The 20,164-nt window shown below is 35.3% G+C and overlaps 1 protein-coding gene across 1 annotated transcript; it reads left to right on the top strand.

Moving 5' to 3' along the window:
* The first annotated feature begins 1,974 nt into the window (after positions 1 to 1,974).
* LOC148951538 (cytochrome b-c1 complex subunit 10-like) lies at positions 1,975 to 18,203 on the top strand. The gene is made up of 3 exons (XM_089090324.1): positions 1,975 to 2,083; positions 14,620 to 14,745; positions 18,099 to 18,203. The coding sequence occupies exons 1-2, from the start codon at positions 2,031 to 2,033 to the stop codon at positions 14,738 to 14,740; spliced, it is 174 nt and encodes a 57-aa protein (XP_088946450.1). The 5' UTR covers positions 1,975 to 2,030; the 3' UTR covers positions 14,741 to 14,745; positions 18,099 to 18,203.
* Positions 18,204 to 20,164: the final 1,961 nt, after the last annotated feature.

Here is a 20,164-nt window from a genome sequence, read left to right as displayed (position 1 = left end):
AAGAGTCAGAAGATATCGGTGGGTAACCAGCCCCCCCCCCACGCCCTCTTCTCCCAAATGCATCCGATAAAAATTTTGAGATAACCGTTTTGTTAAAAAGAGTTCAAAGATCATATAAAAAACTCCAGTGTCGACACAACAACATAGCTCAAAATTTCGATCTGATGCATTTGGGGAAAAAAGGACGTGGAACGAGGGGGATAGTTGCCCACCGTTCACTTTTGACTCTTAAAAAGGAACTAGAACTTTAAATTTCCAATCAAATAGGCTTCCTCCAAGTTTATACGACCACTACTTCCATAAAAATCTGATATATTCCTAAGGCGTAACTTACAGCCCGTGTCCCCAGGCTGGGCGGAGAGAGGGAGGTAGTGTATCAACCCTTGAGGCTTTTAACAAAACTGTTTTGAACAAAATGGCTATCTAAAATGTTAGATTGGATACATTTGCGAAAAAAAGGGCATGGGGGGGGGCTCTTTGCCCTCTGATCACTTCTGACTCTGTAAAAGGCAAATAGAAATTTCAATTTCCAATCAAATGAGCCTTCTCCAAAGTTTGTACGGCCATTCTTTCCATAAATACCATCCTTGTCCCCGGAATGGTCAAACTTGGAGGCATTGTTATAAGATGTCTGGGCCATTTTGAACTAAATGACTATCTAAAAATTCGATAAGATATATTTGGGGGGAAAGGCATGGGGTGGGGGGGGGGGCTAGTTGCACCACTATTACTTTTGACTTTTAAAAAAGACACTAAACTTTCAATTTCTACTCAAATGAGCCTCCTCCAATGTTTATATGACTAACCCTTCGATAAAAAACCTTATACGTCCCCAGGACATAACTTACAATCTCTACCCCTGGGATCAGAGAATTGTGTCAACCTTGGAGGCATTGTTATATGATCTCTGGACTATTTTGAATAGAATAAATATCTCAAAATTTTGATCGGAAGCATTTGGGAAAAAGAGGGCATGGGGGGGGGGGGCTAAACACCATCTGGTCACTATGGGCTCTTAAAAAAGGGAACTAGAACTGACAATTTATAATCATTTGAGCCCCCTCCATAGTTTTTACGACCACTCCTTCCATAGGAACCTTTTAAGCTCCCAGGGCATAACTTATAAAATTTTCCCCCGGAGGGTTGTGTCAGCCCTGAAGTGTTCTTATCTGATCTTTTGACCATTTTTGAAAAAATGGCTATCTCAATATTTTGATGGGATATATTTGGGGGAAAATAGCGTGGGAAGAGGTCTATTAGCCTTCCGATTATTTTTGACTTTAGAAAGGTAACTAAAGTATTTAATGTCAAATCAAAAGAGCCCACTCTGAAGTTTATACGACCATTCCTTCCATTAAAACCTTATATGTCCCCGGGGCATAGCTTACAACATTTGCTCGAGGGTTCTGGGGGGCTATGTTGACCACAGAGTTTTTTTTATCTCATCTTTGAACTATTTGGAACAAAATGGCTATCTCGAAATTTTGATCAGATGTATTTCGGGAAAAGAGGGCGTGGAGGGCTAGTTGCCCTCAGATCACTTTTGATTCTTTAAAAAGATACTAGCAGTTTCGTTTTCCAACTAAATGAGCCCTATCCTAACTTTATACGGCACCCCCCCCTTCCATATAAATTGCCTCTGGGCAAGACTGGGGGGGGGTAGGGGGATTTGACCCCCTCCCCCCCGAAATGTTTTTTTTGACTCATAAAAACGTAACAAAAATGGATATAAACAGATTTTGTATGCGTTTTTGGAGTTTTTTTTTGTGTAACCACCCCCCCCCTCCCGAAAAAAATCTTTGAGTAAAACGTCCTCCGAAAAAAAATCCTGGGCACGGCCTTGCCTCTGGGGGAAAAAAAACTTTGAAGCCTTATGGCCCTTGTTATGGCCTTGACTATAGGCAGCATTACACAGCGTTGCCTCTGATGCATTTGAATATGAGGCATCTATTATATTTAATATGAATAAAACTCTAGATGTCAGATTCCGTCATAAACACTACCAAAACGGCCAGAAAATAAAATCAAAAATGGACTTTCCTAAGAAGATACCTAGACGACCAATTCAGGTTGCACAAGCCTGGTAGGTATTTAGATTTGTCACTTCAGTTTCTTAAATCTCCTATTAAAATTTTGAAACCATGCTTAAAGCCACTATATAGGCCTACTATCTGGAAAAATTGATGCAGCTCTTCAGGATAAACCTAGGCTAGGCGACCTTGTCTCTCTTCAGTTAGATAAGATAGGGCCTAATTATACAATGATGATTCTCTAGGGAAACATGGAGCAGTCCATATTTCTGACCTATGGAAAGGTGAACATGCCACTTCATGCCTTTTTTATTTGCTTTCTGAATATTAGCTAATGAAATTTTTTCTACAAAACAAGTTTTTCAAACAAATGTTAAGAGTTCCATTAAACCAAAAATGAGCAGAAATAAATTCAAATAAACTTCCTAGCATAAAACTATCACAAATCACCCCCAATAGGCCTAAATAAATAAAACCAAAATAAACAGAAATTACAATAAATAACTAGGCCTAGCCTAAGGCAAACTCAAAATAAAACAAAATTAACATGCTTAGGCTGACAACCCCTATATCTTCTCAAGACCAGAATGTAATGGTAAAAATTTAGAATTGTGGCTCCTGATAAGGAGACATGTTAAGAAAACAATTCTTACTTTAAAATATGTATAATGATCCTAGTTAACATATTATCCAAGGGGAGAACCTTTATCATCAAGTCTTTCCTCTAAAAATCTTTCTTTTTCCAGCTTAAGAGAAAAAGTTTCCTAAAATCCACACATGCTGAGATTCAATGCTTAAGTCTTTTGAAATTGCTGCCAAATAAGTTGTTTTACAGAAAGCGTTCATTCTGTTCTTTGTAACTCTGTTTTTTTAATGAGCAGTGGTGCAAATACAAAATATTAATAGTAGTGGCAAAAATCCAAATATTGCTATAAATATACATATACATACAGAGTATATACCCCCACCCCCCTAATGTGCAAATATATAAAAAAATTGCATTCTGAACCTAAATTTTACCAAATGAACTGTACCCCAACCCCTAATTATATCCAAATCAGGGTATATATTTGCACATCAGGGGGGTGGGGGCAAAATTTATTTGTGATATAAATGAAGGTTATATTTAGAATTGGAATGCAATTTTGGTTGTATATTTGCACATTAGGAGGGTGGGGGTATAATTTTTTTTTTTTTTTAATGATAGAAAATGGTGTGGCAAAAATAAAAGTTAAACTACTATTTACATGTTACATATAACTATTTACATGTTTACATCACCGTAGGGGGGCTGGGGGTATATACTCTGTATGTATATGTATATTTACAGCAATATTTTGATTTTCGACACTGCTATTAATATTTTGTATTTGTACCACTGCTCATTAAAAAAATACAGAATTACAAAGACCAGCATGAATGCTATCTATAAAACAACTTATTTGGCAACTCACAGTGGCAATTTCAAAAGACTTAAGCATTGAATCTCAGCATGGTGGTTTTTGGAAACTTTTTCTTTTAAGCTAGAAAAAGAAGGATTTTTAGAGGAAAGACTTGATGATAAGTGTTCTTCCCTTAGATAATATTTAAACAAGGATCATTATACATATTTTAAAGTAAGAACTGTTTTCTTAACATGTCATCTTATCAGGAGCCACAATTCCAAAGTTATACCAATGTAATTTGCACTTCACTAAAAAAAAAAAAAAAAAAAAAAAAAAAAAAAAAAACAATGTAATATACATGTACTAATATTTATTCCTTAACATTTTAACATTTTTTCATTTATTTAAGTAAAATATTTAAAATATATTTTGTTTTCAGTGAAGTGCAAATTATGTTCTGGTCTTACAAAGGCATGGGGTTGTCAGCCCTAGCCTAGCCTACTCATGTTAGGGTAAATTTTTACCAAATCATATTATTGACTTGCAAATAAAGTGAATATACTGCTTGTTGCCTTTTTTTAAGCTCTTTCCAAATATAACAATCATTTTTGTTGGAAATGAATTTTACCCCCACCCCTATATACATATTCAGGGTATATATTTACACATTAGGGGGTGGGGGTAAATTTTAAACTTACCTTCTATTTACATCAGAAATAAAATTTGCTGCTCCCCCCCCCCCAATTTGCAAATATATACCCTGAATTGGTATATATAGGGGTGGGGGTAAAATTCATTTCCAACAAAAATAATTATTATATTTGGAAAGAGCATAAAAAAAGGCATCAACAGGTATATTCACTTTATTTGTAAGTCAATAATATGATTTGGTAAAAATTTACCCATGTAAGTTTTGGTAAATTTTTTGTTGTTCATATTATTGACTTACAAATAAAGTAAACAGACCACTTGGTGCCTTTTTTATGTTCTTTCCAAATATTATAATTATTTTGTTGGAAATAAATTTTACCACCACCCCTATATAAACCAATTCAGGGTATATATTTGCACATTAGGGGTGGTGGTGGTGGTAGTAACTTTTATTTCTGATGTAAATGAGAGGTAAGTTTAAACTTTACCCCCCCCACCCTAATGTGCTAATATAAACCCTGGACTGGTATATATAGGGGTGAGGTTAAAATTCATTTCCAACAAAATTGATTATTATATTTGGAAAGTGCATAAAAGAAAGGCATCAAATGGTATCTTTACTTTATTCATAGGTCAATAATATGAACAACAAAAAATTTACCTTAGTTTTTGGCTGTTTTTAATTTGGCTTGGTTATTTTATTGTAATTTCTGTTTGTTTAGGGTTACATTTATTTATTGATGGTGATTTGTCATAGTTTTATGCTTGGTAGGTTATTTGACTATTTCTGCTTGTTCTTGGTTTAGCTGATTTTTTTACTTTACTTTGAAAAACTTGTTTTGTAGAAAAAATAATAATATTTTGTATCTTTTCAGTTTTTAATATAAGAATCCAGTTTGGTTTGCTATTTGTATGTGGGAGAAACTTCTTCACCAATATTTAATCCTGCCACAAATAGTATTTTCCATTTTTAATTTTTACCTCCTAAAGTTGATCTAAAAAATAAAATATAATATCATTCCCCAAAAATTCTATTTATGCTCTTTGACAACCTGGATATACTTAAACTATTTTGATCTGTTTTAGTTGTAAGAGTAGAAGTAGTAATTGTAGTACCCCTGAAAGTTTCCACTTAATACCCGCAGTTGTTCTCAATGTATTGCTGATTTGTCTTATATACATCAATACACAATTTGTCTTTTGATATAGTTTTAAAGCAACATTGAGTTTTAAAGTATAATAAGCCAATTATATTCTTAATATTAACCTTAATATTCTTGGGAATTGGGCTGATACATGGCTCCTCTTGTTCAATATTGACAAATGCCATGTAATCCACTTTGGTAATCATAACACACATCTGCAATACCATCTCCAAGGTAACCCCCTTTCTGCAGTCTTTGAAGAAAGAGATCTTGGAGTCATTGTTGATCATCAACTAAAGTTCAGCACCCATGCGAAATCTGTTTCATTGTCTGCCCTCCAATCTCTCAGAATGATTAAAAGAACTATCTCTAGCAGACCTCCAAGTATGTTTATGAAGCTCTACAAGGCACTTGTTTGCCCGCGCCTAGAGGTTGGAATGTCCCTGGCATCACCCTATTTCAAGAAGGACAAAGAAATTCTAGAAAGAGTTCAACAAAGAGCAACCAAAATGGTCAAAGGCCTCAAACAAATGCCATACAAAGAGTGTTTACATCACTTGAAACTTCCCACTCTTGCATACTGGAGGAAACATGGTGACATGATAATGACCTGCAAAATTATTTCCAAAAATCTTCTCCCTTGTCTCCTTACCCCTCCCCCAGAACATTCTGTCACTAGAGGTCATTCCAAAAAGATCTTCAAGCAATGCTCCTTAGTCTGAGAAAGAAGCCATTTTTTCAGCCAATGAGTAATGAACTTGTGGAATCTACTCTTTGAAAATACAGTGGCTGCTGATTCAACAGGTGCTTTCAAGAGAAGTTTGGACAAAGAATGGCTACAGAAAGAGTTCCTGTACGACTGGGAAGCTGCTGAGTCCTCAACCAAAATTTAGTCCTCAACCTCAAACCCATTGAAGTCATAACAGAGCATTACAAGGATGAAAATCCTTAATTTTGCTCTAAGCTGCAATTTAAGGTAATATGATTGTGGGGGTTTGACATGCCCAATAACCCTAGAGACATAGCAACTAGACCATTCTACTATGCTGAACAAAATGCTTATCTCAAAATTTTGACTAGATGAGTTTAGAAAACGGGTGGGCTTGGGAGGAGGGCTGCTTGCTCTCCAATGTCTTTTGACTCTTAAAAAGGGCACTAGAACTTTTTAATTTAGTTCAACATCTGCCTAAATATTCCTTGAAAGCTTCAGCTTAATACTCTTAGCTTGTGTAGTAGCAATAATTGTAGTAGCATTAATAACAGCATGCACCTAGCACCTTTAGTTTCTTGAACATCCCCTTCACCACATACAGGAGCTTAAAACTTACTACCATCAACCATTCTTGAAGCATTTCTGATATGTCCTTTCAACAGTGTGTGTGGATGTAGTGTGTTTCAATCTAGTTACATACAGTTGCAATATTTCTCAATTGTTTAATGCCTTAATACCCTTAGTTTTAGTAGCAGTAAAATCAGTGGTAGTAGCCTCAGCTCTAATGGCAGTAGTAGTAGTAGAAGTAATAAAAGTAGTAGCAGTAATAGTAGTATTGAGTAGAAGCAGTAGAATTAGGATGCAAATGTTTTCTTCTGGCTAGTTCAAAATCCCTCACTATAAGCCCTGCTAGTTTCAACTTCACACACCAAACTGTTCCTATGATATTGCTGTTGCAGTATTTCTCAATTCCTTTTGCCTTAATATCCTTAGTTTTAGTAGCAGTAAAATTAATAGTAGTAGCCTTGGCTTTAATGGCAGTAGTAGTATGAATAGAAGCAGTAGCATTAGGATGCAAATGTTTTCTTTTGGTTAGTTCTACATTCCCTACAACAATCCCTGTGAGTTTTAATTTCACACACCAAACTGCTCCTATGATATTGCTGTTATGCCCTTTTGACAACCACAGATGGCATGTTTTAATTACATTCACCCCCACCCCCCCCCCCCAAAAAAAAAAAAATCCCTGAAGGTTTCACCTTTATACCCTTAGGTATAGTTGTAATAGTAGTCACAAGTATTGGCATTACTAGTGGTATTATTAATAGTAATAGTGGTAGTACTAGTAGTAGCTGTAGTTTCAATGTATTGGCTTTACAAGTAGTTGCAATAGAAGTAGTAGTAGTAGGTAGTAAATGTAGCAGGATTAGTAGTATTAGTAGTAGTATGCATGTATTGCCTTTTGGTCAGATGATCTTCCCCTTTTAGTATTCTCTGAAAGTTCCAACTTAAAACCCAATTAAATTCTTGACATATGCTCTTTTGACAGTGTACATGCACATAGGTTCTTTTGATTGAGTTCAAATTTCCCCTTAATATTGTAAATGGAGTGTGATAGTAGTGGTGGACTGGTGGTAACAGTATTAGTGGTGATAGTTGTAGTAGTTGTGGTAGCATACAAATATTACATTTTTGATCATATCCCTAATCATTTCCTGAAAGTTCCAAATTAATAGATCCAGTCATTCCTAAGTTACGCCCTTTTGACAATCCATATACACATAATATCTTTTTATTTAGTTCAACACTCCCCTTAGCAGTCTCTGAAAGGCTTCCCTGTATACTCTTCATCTTTTTGGGAAAGTAAAGTTCAAACATGCATATCTCTCTCAATAACATATTCTGTAGGGGAACCATGAACAAATTGCCCAACAGCCATTGCCCTGAGGACTTTGGGGAGGCTGACATCCCTGAAAACATAATTACAAGACCTTTCAACAATGCTGAGCAAAATATCTCTCTTACAATTCACTTTTGACAGTTCCATTGTAACTGAACCACTGTGTAACTGAACCCCTGTGCAACTGACCCCCATGCAACTGAACCATATGCAACTGAACCCCCTTTAACTGAACCGTCGTGCAACTCAACCCCATTTAACTCAAACCCGCGTGTAACTGAAGCCCCGTGCAACTGAACGCTCGTGATACTGAACCCTCATGCAACTCAACCCCATTTAACTAAACCCCTGTGTAACTGAACCCCCATGTAGCTGTAACTGTGTGTTAACAGAACACAACTGATGAGCAAAAAGTGATGAAAGAGAGGGGTAATACTGAACTCTCAGCTACCATTCTTGGGAGACATCTGACAGTTTATAAGTGACCATTGAATTCCTGTGTTGTTTTAAAGTCACTTTTCTGTGAATAGGCAGCATGGCGGCAGAGTCACCTGGCAATGATAAATCACACCAGTCCAGTTTTTGTCAGGAAAAAATTACTCAATGATAATTTATTGCTCCTGCTAGCATTATGCACTTCTAGGTCCAGGCCTAGGGACCTAGTGGTAAATCCAGGCCTGAGCATGCACATATTTCCTTTTGGTGAATTGACTTTACCTTTAAGCACTCTCTGAAAGTTCCAACTTAATACACAAATCCCTTTTTGAGATATGCCATTTTGAAAATTTGCATGCACATAGTGTCTTTTGATTTAGTTCAAGTTCCACCTCAAATACCTCATTCTGTCAAATTTTCAACTTGATATGCATAGCCTTAATAGTGCTAGTTTAATAGTAGCAGAGGTCATAGTAGGAGCAGTCGAAGTAATAATAGTGTTAAATTAGTAGTAGTAGTAGCAGTATTAATAGCAGTAGTAGCAGGTAGATGCCCCAGAAGTTTCATCTTGATACACTAAGCTGTTCCAAAAAAAATTGCTGATACAGGTGTATCAGCAATCTGTATGTTATTACAAGTTACCAGTTGTTAAAATTTAAGGTTTTTATAGAAGGGATGACTGTAAGAACTTTGAAGGAGGCTCATTCAATTGGAAATTGAAAGTTCAAGTTCAATTTTGAAGAATCAAGGGTAATCACAGGACAATCAGCCTTTTCCTTTTAACCAATATACTCCCCCCAAATACATCTGATCAAAATAAAAATAAACATTTTGTTCAAAATAGTCTGAAGATCAAATAACCATGCCTTTCAGGATAACAACCCCACCAGCAGCATCTGGGGCAAGGGCTGTATGTTAAGCTAGTTGTTCATTGCTAACACATAAGGTTTTTGTAGAAAAAATTTTGTGTGAACTTGGGGGGGGGGGCTCATTTGATTGGAAATCAAAATTTCCAGTGCACTTTTTCAGAGTCAAAAGTGATTGGAGGGCTTCCACCCCACCCTTATTTTCCCCCAAATACATCCAATCTAAATTTTGGGATGGCCATTTTATTTAAAACAGTTTAAAGGTTAAATAACTATACCATAGTTGAATAACTATGGTTCATAACCCTATTGTGTTTTACCCAATGTAAGTATGGTGGTTGAGTTGCACAAGGGTTCAGTAGTGCAAGGTTTTAGTTGCATGGGGGTTCAGTTGCCCAGGGGTTTAGTTAAATGGGGTTGAGTTGCACAAGGGTTCAGTTGCATGAGGGTTCAGTTGCATGGGGGTTTGGTTATATGGGGGTTCAGTTGCATGGTGGTTCAGTTACACGCACACCACTTTTGACTCTTAAAAAGAACACTAAAACTTCTGACTTCCAATCAAATGAACCTAAAGTTTTTACAGCCACCCATTCCATAAAAACCTTATATGCCCTGTGGCATTGCTTAAAACCCTTTACCCGGGGTTCTAGGGGGTTGTATTCACCCTGAAGTCATTGTTATATGTGCTGGACTATTTTGAACTAAATAGGCTATCTCACAGTTTTGATCAGATGCATTTGTCAAAAAAAAGGATGTCAGGGAGAGGGGGGCTAGTTGGCCTCCATAACTTTAAATTCTTAAAAGGGGACTAGAACTTTAAAATTCCAATCAAATGAGCCTCCTCTTAAGTTCACACAACCACCCCTTCCATAAAAACCTTATATGCCCTGGGGCATAATTCACAACCCCTACTCTCATACTTTGGAGGGTTGTGAACCCCAAATGCCTTGTTTTGTGATCTTTGAACAGTTTTTGAATAAATGGCTATCTCAAAATTTGTATTGGATGCATTTGGAAAATGATAGGCCATGAAGAGGGGAACTAGTTGCCCTTCAATTACTTTGGCTCTTAAAAAGAGCACTAGAACTTCTGGTTTCCAGTTCAATGAGCCACCTCTGAAGTTTGTATGACCACCCTTTCCATAAAAACCTCATTTGCCCCTGGGGCATACTTACAACTCTTCCCTGAGGGCTTGAGGGGCTGGGGTTGTCATCTTCAAAGACATAATTACTCAATCTTTTGACAATGCTGAATAAGATGGCTGTCTCAAAATCTGAATGATGGGTGTGGGGAGGGAGGGGGCTGGTTCCTGTCAAAGCTTCTATGACAACTTCTATAAAAGTGCCCTGGTCTATAAATAACCAAAAAATAATACTGTGTGCCCACATTGCTTTTTACTTTGGAGACCCTTTTGCCAATCTGGATAAATATAAGTGTCTTATGTTCTAGTTTTTCACCCTGCTCATTTTTCTGTGAAAGTTTCAACATAGCACTATTCTGTTCCTGAGATATTGCATCTATCCCATTTTGGCAACCTATATACACTTATTTAGTTCAATTATAGTAGTAGTAGCAATAGCAGAAGAAGTAGTAGTAGTAGTGGCCCTTAGAATTTCAATTTAATACCTTCAGCTGTCCCTGGGATATTGCTGATACACACTTTTGACAACCTGCATGCATATAGTGTCCTTTGATATAGTATTACATTCCATAAGCTTTCTCTTAAAGTTTCCATTTTGACAACCTGGTTGCACTTGATCTCTTTTGAATTAGTTTAATAGTTGAAGTAGTATTGGCTAGAGTAGTAATGGTGGCCCTGAAAGTCTCAGCTTAATACCCTAAACTATTGCTGTGATATATCTGGTATGCCCTTTTAACAAACCACATGTACATATTGTGTTTTGATTTTGTTTGACTTCCCTCCTCAAAATTCCCTAAAAGTTTAACCTTAATACTCTTAGCCTTTTCAAGTCCCAGGATCAAACATGTAGCCCTTTCCAAATAGCAAAACCTACATTTAAACAATGAGTAACTTGCATAACTCACAGGTCTTGCTTCAAGGCTTTGTAGGGCATGCCATCCTGAAGGCATAGTTATTGGACCTTTTAACCACTTGAAACCAAATGCCAATCTCAATATTTTGGTTGGATGTCTTTGGAGGGAGGGTTTATATTTATATTTTTGAATCTATGATATTTGATATTTTTGACTCTTTAAAATGGTATTTGAACTTTGAGTTTTAATCAAATGAGCCCCCTCCAAAGTTTCTAAGATCATTGGTTTGGTAGGATCAGGCATCGGAAAAAAGAATAATTGATAATATATAAAACCCTCTTTGCTCTATGATAAATCAGTGCTAATCAACTTTACAGGAAAAGATCAATTTCCTTAGATTTATTAAATTTATAACCTTCAATTTAGTTTTGTTATTCTAAAAGAATACTTTTGCTTTTTATTCAATAGAATAGAAAATGGATGTCTAAATAAAACCTAAAAAAATGGGTGATATTGAAGCAATCTGTGTGATTTATTAAATTGACAAATTGATAAATGATTATTTAAGGATGTTACTTAGATTTGAAAGGACTCTGTGATAAAAATCAAGCACTGATAAAAATTTCGGCAAATTAAACCAGTTATTCAGGGTACAACATTATAGGCCTATAAAAATGAAATTCTGCATGTTTGATCTATTTTAAAATTTCCAATATTCTAATTAAAAAGAAAATCTGTTTAGAATATATTCTGTTTTCAGTCAAATGTAAATGACCCTCTAGCCTTTATAGGGTTTAAGGGGGGTGCAGCCTTGATTATATTTTTGGTAATTTCTATTCATTTTTGAGTTTGACTTGAATATTCATTTTAGTTTCTGTTAATTTTTTAAGTTGTATTTATTCATTCATGATAGCATCTGGAATTTTACAGTTTAACGTTTTTGTGTTAAAAAAAAAAACTTTAAAAGGCTTATTGCTTTAATTATTTATTTAATTTTGTGTTTGCTTTAGTTTCAAGTTATTGATTCATTGTGATTTCTGTTTATCTTAACGTTGATTTATTGTATGACTTAGTTTCTGCTTGTTTTGGGTTTCAGTACAAATCTTTTTCTTCTCTACAGAGCTGAAACAATATCAATATCTATGGTGAAGAAAAAACCAGCATTGCTATTGAAAATTTTAATTAGCAATGCTGGTCAAGGGTGGATGGAGCACTTTGCATTTCCCAGGAAATGTTGGCTAAATCTAATTTTGTTTTGTTTTCTCTATGCTAATTGCTCATTTTATTACTAAAAAGTGCAGAGAATCAGTCATAGTAGTATGTGCTCCTGTAGAACCAACAGATGGTATCTTTGCCTAAGTAAATTTGATGTAGGAAAAGAAAATAGTAATAACTATAGACTGCTGCGATTTTGTGGGTATAACAATGCAGTTATAACCAATAGGCCTCCAGTATTTTGTAATAAAATGGCTCATAAGGTAACAGGGTATTCACATAATGGTAAGACAGCTAACACTATTTATTATGTTATTGTATAACAAAGACTGGCAGGATCAGTACAAGATACTAGGGTATATAGGAGTGCAGCTATTGATGTGAACAGTAAAGATCAGTAACACTGTCTAGTAGTGTCTAGGGTTAATTTCAAGCTGAAATTTTGGAAGGGTAACTATCTTCTGGGAAGCTATGGCATTGGTAGAGTCCAGGATGAGAATTTGAGAGAAAGTTTCCAGGAACAGTTGATTACTAAATTGGAGGGTTTTAAATTTATCAATATAGATGACGGATGGATTGATTTCATGAAAATAGTTTGTGAAGTTGCTGATGATGTGTTAGGGAAGAAAGTTAGGAACACATCTTGGAATATTATGGGAAATTCTTTATGTTTAATAGAGAGAAGGGGCTTGTATAAGAATTATCTGAGTGACAGGTCATATGAAAATAAGTAGAATGTAAAGAAAGTGAAGAAAGCATTGAAATATGAACTAAGGAGGTGCAAAGTGGAGGCCATTGACAAAATTGCTGGGGATCTGGAAGATGCAACTTGACAGCATAATAGTAAAATACTGTAGTGGCATGCTAATAAATGGAGAGGGAGTAATCAGTCTGGACTTGTCCCAGTTAAATATAGGAACAAGGCCTCAATTAGTGATAAGGAAAGAGTTAAAGAGAGATGGGCAGAACATTTTGAGAATGTGCTAAACCAGGATAGAGTTTTTGGAAAGGATATAGAGGAAAATGAAAAAGTCTGTGACACCTAGAATGTGAAGGAAGATATAGTTTGTGAAGAAGAATTAGTGACAGCACTAAAAGGATTAGAGGAAATAAGGCCCTGGGAGCTGATAGTTTGGTAAAGGAGTTTCTTAAATATTGTGGCTATGGAGTTAGAAATAAGTTGCTGGAGATTATGAATATGATTTTGAAAAAGGTGAAGTACCTAGCAATTTTAGACCAACTCTAATTAAACCCCCATGTAAGAAAGGTGATAAGAATGAGAATGGTAATCATGGTAGCCTTAGCCTGGTTTCTATAGACAGTAAATTACTTAGTATGATGATACTTTGTAAACTTAGAGAGGCTGTATACAAAGTTTTAAGAGAAGAACAGTGCATATTAAGGAAAGGTAGAAGATGTGTCAACCAAATTTTCACTCTTAGGTTAATAATTGAGAATTGCTTGAGTCATGAAACACGTTTAGTCCTCAGTTTTATAGATTATGAGTGACTAAATTTACAAGGATTTGTTGACCAAATTTTCACTCTTAGGTTAATAATTGACAAGTGCCTAAGTCATTGAGCACCTTTAGTCCCCAGTTTTATAGATATGCTTTATCCCCATTTATATGGATCAGTATGATGGATTCTGTCTTAAGCAGCTCAGGAAAGGGAATGGGAGAACACAGAATCAAATGGGAAAGTGAAACTATCATGGACTTAGATTATGCTGATGATTTAATCATCCTAGATGAAAGTGTCGGCAACATGAACAAACCTTAAAAGGTGGTACAAGTTCAGGGCACTAGAATAGGTTTGAAAATTAATGTTAAGAAGGCTAACTTGCTATGGCTAGGATTAAGTGTAGATAAAAAGGTGACATCAGGTAACAAAAAGATTGATTAAGTGGACAGCTTCACTTACCTTGGTGGTATTATTAGGAAAGATGGTGAGTGCAGGTGTTAAAAAGCATAATAGCCAAATGTTAAAAGTATAATAGCCAAGGTCCAAGGTATTTTTCATAATTTTAAATAAGCCTGCAAACCAAGATTAGAATATTGAAAGCCACAATGATGATAGTGGTCAAATGTGGCTTTGAAGCATGAGCATTCTGAAAAACAGAGGAAGATTTTTGAGTAATGTAGGAATAAAGTCAATTGTAGACATGAGAGACATTCTATCACTCAAATTGATTAAGCTAATTAAGATAAGGTGATTAAGCCAATACACCTTCAAAGTTTTATCAAAGTGAGGGCATCAGATTGACTGATCAATTTTTCTTTGTAGGATGCCTACTGCCATGAGGTATGGAGCTGTCCTTGGAGCCCTAGGTCTTTACTTTACGGACTGGAAACTGGTCTTGCAGTATGTTCCCTTCTATAACAAGAAATTTGTTGAAGAATCATAAATTTGGTAATAGTAGCTTTCTTGCTATTGTGCCTAAAGGTTATAACCAGCATCTTCATACTTCTGAAGTGACTGCAAAAAACTTTTTGATAAGTTATTACCAAAGGGAGAATTACCTGGGCTATATCACCAGGAGAATCAAAGCCTCATTGAATATACATACTTTGTTTGAGAACAGCTAATTTATTTTTGACAATAAACTGAGAAGTGTGAAGATCTTGGATAGCAGTAGCACCAACTTATGAAAATGTATAGCTGAGGGCAAGGTTTTTTTTTGTTTTTTTTTTTTTAAATGAAGATACCAGAGGAGGATGATTGCCCCCCCCCATCAATAAATATAATTTTCAGGTATGAAATTTAAACGTGAAAATTTTTCATACTGACGAAAAAACACAAAGAAATGAATCTAGACTTAAAATATGAAAGAGGTAAGATAAAGGTTAGAGAAATTAATAGCATATTTGAATAAAGAGTTCTATTCATATTAGATGTTCTTGATTGTGACTTGGATTTTAACCCAGGCTATTGAAATTAAATTCATAAAAAGCCCCTTAGAGGGACTTCAGATGGAAAAATCTTCTGATCTACCCCTAGTGCACAATACCCAATACTTTTTGTGGGAAGAGGGTTTGATGACATTTGAAACTATCTTTACTTAAAGTACTGCATGCTTTTTGAGAATAAGGGCTTCTGTCAATTTTGAATTTGTTTGGTTTTGCCTTTGACTATGTTATTAAGATTAAATTAAGAACAAAAACACTTATGTTAATTAAACTAAATTAAAAATAAAACATGCACTTTCAAGGTAGTTCAGACAGGAAAACTTTATGTGTTTTTCTTCTTTTCTAATGTATTTTACTTCTACATTCTTTTTTTTCTTCATTATTTTATTTGTCATGTTTTCATTTTGGCTGCTCAATTTTGAATTCGGGAGGAGGGGGATGGCCCTAGCATTGTAATTCTACTTTCAGGAAGAAAAAGTAATGAGACAAATAGGCCCCTAAAGATGTGACATAACCCTAGATATATAGTTAGAAAGGATTTGTGGGATATACACTCTCAGTGCCCACCCATTATTCTAATTCTCAGTCTGTGTTGTTTTTTTGTTTTTTGTTTGCACCTGTTAGTGTCCACAATTCAAGTTCTTGAATATACAGCTGAATTTTTAGAAGTTGAAATAAAGTAGAATTAGTTAATCCAGACTAGTCCCTGTTAGAGATAAGAATTTTGACCTTAATTAGTGAGAATGAAAAGCTCAGGACTTACTTTCTTAGAACTTTAGTAAGTCTAACAATTAAGAAATGAGTAGAGACTGGACTTTGTAAAACTTCAGATTTATATCTTATTCAAAAAGTTATTACTGTAGAACTGCACCTTCTGTGTAAGCAGGAAGCCACTTTTCCGAACTTCATCATGCCTTAATTCTGTTAATGTTGAAACTAGCTATGTGAAGTAAAGGATGTTATATGTGTCTGACTGTATGAACGTGTCAGTCTAGTAGTTGTGAGGACAGTACCTTTGTGCTATATTAAAAAGCTACCATTTTAGCAAAAAATTATACCTGGATCCATTTGATTTATGCAATATACATCTTGCACTGGAGACTTATTTCTGCTTAGATACTGAAAAACACAGCCAATCACATATCTTTAATGATAATACAAGCAAAAAAGGGGTAAAGAATTCAGCTTTGGACTTACAGTCCCTTCCAGCTGTGCAGTCAGTCAATTAATTGATTGAACAGAGGGTGTTGATCTCTGTTTCATGACCCTTCAGCCAGGAAGTGTAATGGGGGGTTGGAGGCCAGCCATCCTGTGCTTTCGCATATCCTTCACGTTTAACTTTCCAGGTTTCTCCGGGTACCGATTTAGAGCCGGGTCGACTCTGGCTGAGCTTACAGAGTCACGCTTTGGACCCCCATTCCAATTGAAATAACCAGTAACGCCAGGACTCGAACCCTGCCCTCACTGACAAAGGATTTTAAGTCTAATGTGCTAACCGCTCGTCTAGGAGTAATACAAGCAAAGGCAGCAATAAAATCATAATAACGTATTTGAAGGTGTGCAATAAGGGCCTGTGAAATTATGAGGGTGTATACTATTGGAGATCTACTGTTTAACATGTATTGTATGGATTTAATCTTATGCTCATATTGAAAAGGTGTTGAAATGCCACTGTGTCTTAATATTTAAATTCACCCTTTTTGAATTGGGTATGCAAGTGTTTCCTGGACAAACTTTGTATGATATTTAATGGAAGTTAGCTCAACTGCTCATATTTCAAATGTTTTTAGAACTTATGTCCCAATAGTGATTGTTAATCCCACCACCCACTGGAAGAGTCTGATTCCTGGCTCTAAATTTCCATCCTGTAAAACTCTTGTAACGTATAACCCTTTCAGAAATCAATCTGACCATTTTTACTTTATCTTTCTTTTTGTCTAATCACTTGATTGACTTTTAACTATACACTGTCGTAATGTTATTCTGCAAAAATTGGGGTTAGTTGTCACATGTGACAAAGGAATGTCATAAACAAGAAAGACTGCCTGAAATGACAAAAAATACTTTGTCATTGAACACTATGTTATTATTTCGAAATTTTAAAATCAAAACCATCTGAGAATATATAAATATGTTCCACTGTTTTTTTTATGTACTTACTCATTCAGCTTATATATATTTATGAATAATCAGCCAATTTATGCAAGGAGAATAGCTAACCTTCTCTCGTGAAGCAATTTTTAAAGCTTATGAATTTTGTAATAACAAAAAGGGTAAAATTTGGCTCTAAAAAACGTAAAATTTTTAAGGATGGTTTTTAAAAGGCATTGTTTTATAGTCTGTGCCCCATGAAGAAACATGTGTGTCAAAAGATGTCCAAAATAGGTTATAGTAAGCTTTAGGGCTATACGTATTTTTTTTCGTGTAGTTTGCTCTTTAAGTCCTCTGCTCATATATTTAATAATTTTTAGAAAATTGCCTGATAAGGTCTTTGTGTCCTGTCCTTTCTATGTCCAATAAAAGAATTAAATCTTAGCTTAATAGTCGTGACAAAATCCAAAATGAAAATACTAGCAAGAACCAATAGAACTGGTCTTTGGGCCAGTAGGACCCATAGTCGTTCAAGGGGAGAGTGGGCAGCTGTTCGGGAAGCTGCACTTGGGGGCCGTGGCTGGGGATTACACACTTTGATTTGGCTTTTTCTTATATTTTAGTCCGGAGAGGAGCACTTCAATTAATTGTTGCGTAAATTGCGTTAGATTGTTCCCCTTTAGTTCACTTCCTTTTAGTAATGTAACTTTGATTTATTGTTCTGTTTTAGGTGCTATTCATCATTTGAACATCCTTCTTTTTCAGGTTTATAGAAGTTAATTAAACACAAATAAAGAAGGCTTGACCCTTGATATAGCTACTTTTGTTCAATCTACCAGTATTTTTCAAATAAAAGCTTCGTAATTTTAAGTGTTTCTAAATAGAGTGTTAAATCTTCATCCATCAAACCTTGCAGATTTTTTTATTTACTAGCTTATTTTTTAAATTTGTCTATCTGCCTTTATGTATTGGTGCAACTGAAATGTAAGTGAAGCCACTTCTGCAAAGAGGTGTTACAAAGACTACACAGAAGCTGAACACCTTTTCTTTCTCTGTAAGTGTTTATGAATTATGTGTTGCTCATTCTCCCCCTCCCCTCCTCTTGTTTTGTTTTTGCAACTTGTTGATCTTTGGCCTAACAAACCAGAATAAAAAAAGAGTTCATATTCAAATAATGCGGCCTGTTTTAAGTGCTACAATATTTTGTTTTACGCTATTTTAGACTAATAATAGAAAACAGTTATTTTGCAACTAATTAGTGTGATTCTGGATGGAAGTACCGTGCCTTATTGAAACAGCTACCATATTAATCACGAATATACTACGTGTATGCACGGCAATTATGGCCATTTTAACGGTTAGGCTATTTATCAATATCCTTGGGAACCGTGTGTATTGCCGCAATACATGTTCAAGTACCTGGAAGCTTAAGGCCAAAATATCTCTTCGTATGTTGTAAGTTTGAACTCTGAAATGTAATGCCTGCCCAACAAGGAGCTACTTGCTTTCAATTAGGAGATCTCAAGCACAAAATAGTAATTTGAATTCCAATTTGACTGAAGAGAAAGTATACGGCAATAATTAAAAAGACAAGAGCCTTTAAAACATAAAGACTTCCATTATTTATCTTAATTTCTGTTTCATGAATTCATTGACAGTGTTTTTTGTTTGAATTATTATTCAAGTCTCTCAAGCTTTAATATGCCCCTATTTTTCTTTTAAAGATTTCATTTTTGGGGAAAAAGTGTTTTGAAATTAACTTTGAAAAAGAAAAGAGCCTTCAAAACATAAAAGATGTCCATTATAAAGAGCAGCTCTGTATCTCATTGCAGGGAGATTACAACAATTGATTCATCCCTTTCTCATTAGAATTACTCGTGTAGGCAACACCTTACAACCACATATTTCTTATCTAAACTGCAGTTTTGTCCTAGTCGACGAGGCTTTGTTAACTTTATTTAATGTTTCCAATGATTATTTCCTATGACGCGTCTTTGCTTTAGCTGGTTCATTACAATACTTGGCCCTTACAAAAAAAAAAAAAAATTTATCAGAATCTAAACTTTTTAATTCCAAATGCATAAATTTCAATGAACTGGTTCTCTGCAATTATCAACGAAACCGAATTAAAGGTAATGCTGCCTTACAGTAGGAAAAAACAAATGAATTACAGTTCTTCTGCAGTACTGTTAACATACGAAGGACCAGTTGTCTTCCCCAGGCTGGACTCGTATACTGTCTTCTCGATTTTCCGCAGTTATAATGTTTTCTAAAATCTCGAAAATAATGCGACCTTTTACCAGAATGTTCAATCACTGTGACTTGGTTTTCCTCTGCCTAATCTAGTATTGGTCTTTTCCAAGTTTTCAAGATAATTACCCCCAGGATATATATATATATATACATTTTTCAGATGATTTTTTCTTCCTGTCTCTCGCCACTATATTCTGGAGCACACTGAACTAGTTTTTGAAATTTAAGTATGTCTGCATTAGGTTTTGGCTGTAGGAAACAGCTAAAATATGTTTTACCCATGTTGATACCCTAGAAGTTATTGCAGATAGAAAGATTCTGACTTTGCCATTAGAGTCGCCATGTTATGATTAGGGGTGGTCTACCCGTATCTCAAAATCAAATTTTTACCTAGAAACTAAGTTTTGGCAGTGAACTGGTTGACCTTGTATTACTTTCAGGAATTTCTAACAGGACGTATTAATGAACAAACTAACAGGATTTGCTCTTTAGCTTAAGCCGAATTTTAACAAAGGATGTTGGAATTTAAAAATTACTAATTTTTATGTGTCTAGAGGGGTCAAGATAACCATGATTAT

This window comes from Artemia sp. Qi Xiang Cuo, chromosome 6 (assembly GCF_049724085.1).
Source record: "Artemia sp. Qi Xiang Cuo chromosome 6, ASM4972408v1, whole genome shotgun sequence".
In the NCBI taxonomy this organism is placed as follows: Eukaryota; Metazoa; Arthropoda; class Branchiopoda; order Anostraca; family Artemiidae; genus Artemia; species Artemia sp. Qi Xiang Cuo.
The sequence above is the reverse complement of the archived record's forward strand: the minus strand, read 5'-3'. Positions and strand labels throughout refer to the sequence as shown.

Excerpts from the sequence above, each read along its gene's own strand:
- LOC148951538 (XM_089090324.1), top strand. The coding sequence starts at position 2,031 with ATGGACTTTCCTAAGAAGATACCTAGACGACCAATTCAGGTTGCACAA. Across the intron at positions 2,084-14,619 it reads ATTCAGGTTGCACAAGCCTG|GATGCCTACTGCCATGAGGT; the intron begins GTAGGTATTTAG and ends TTTTCTTTGTAG.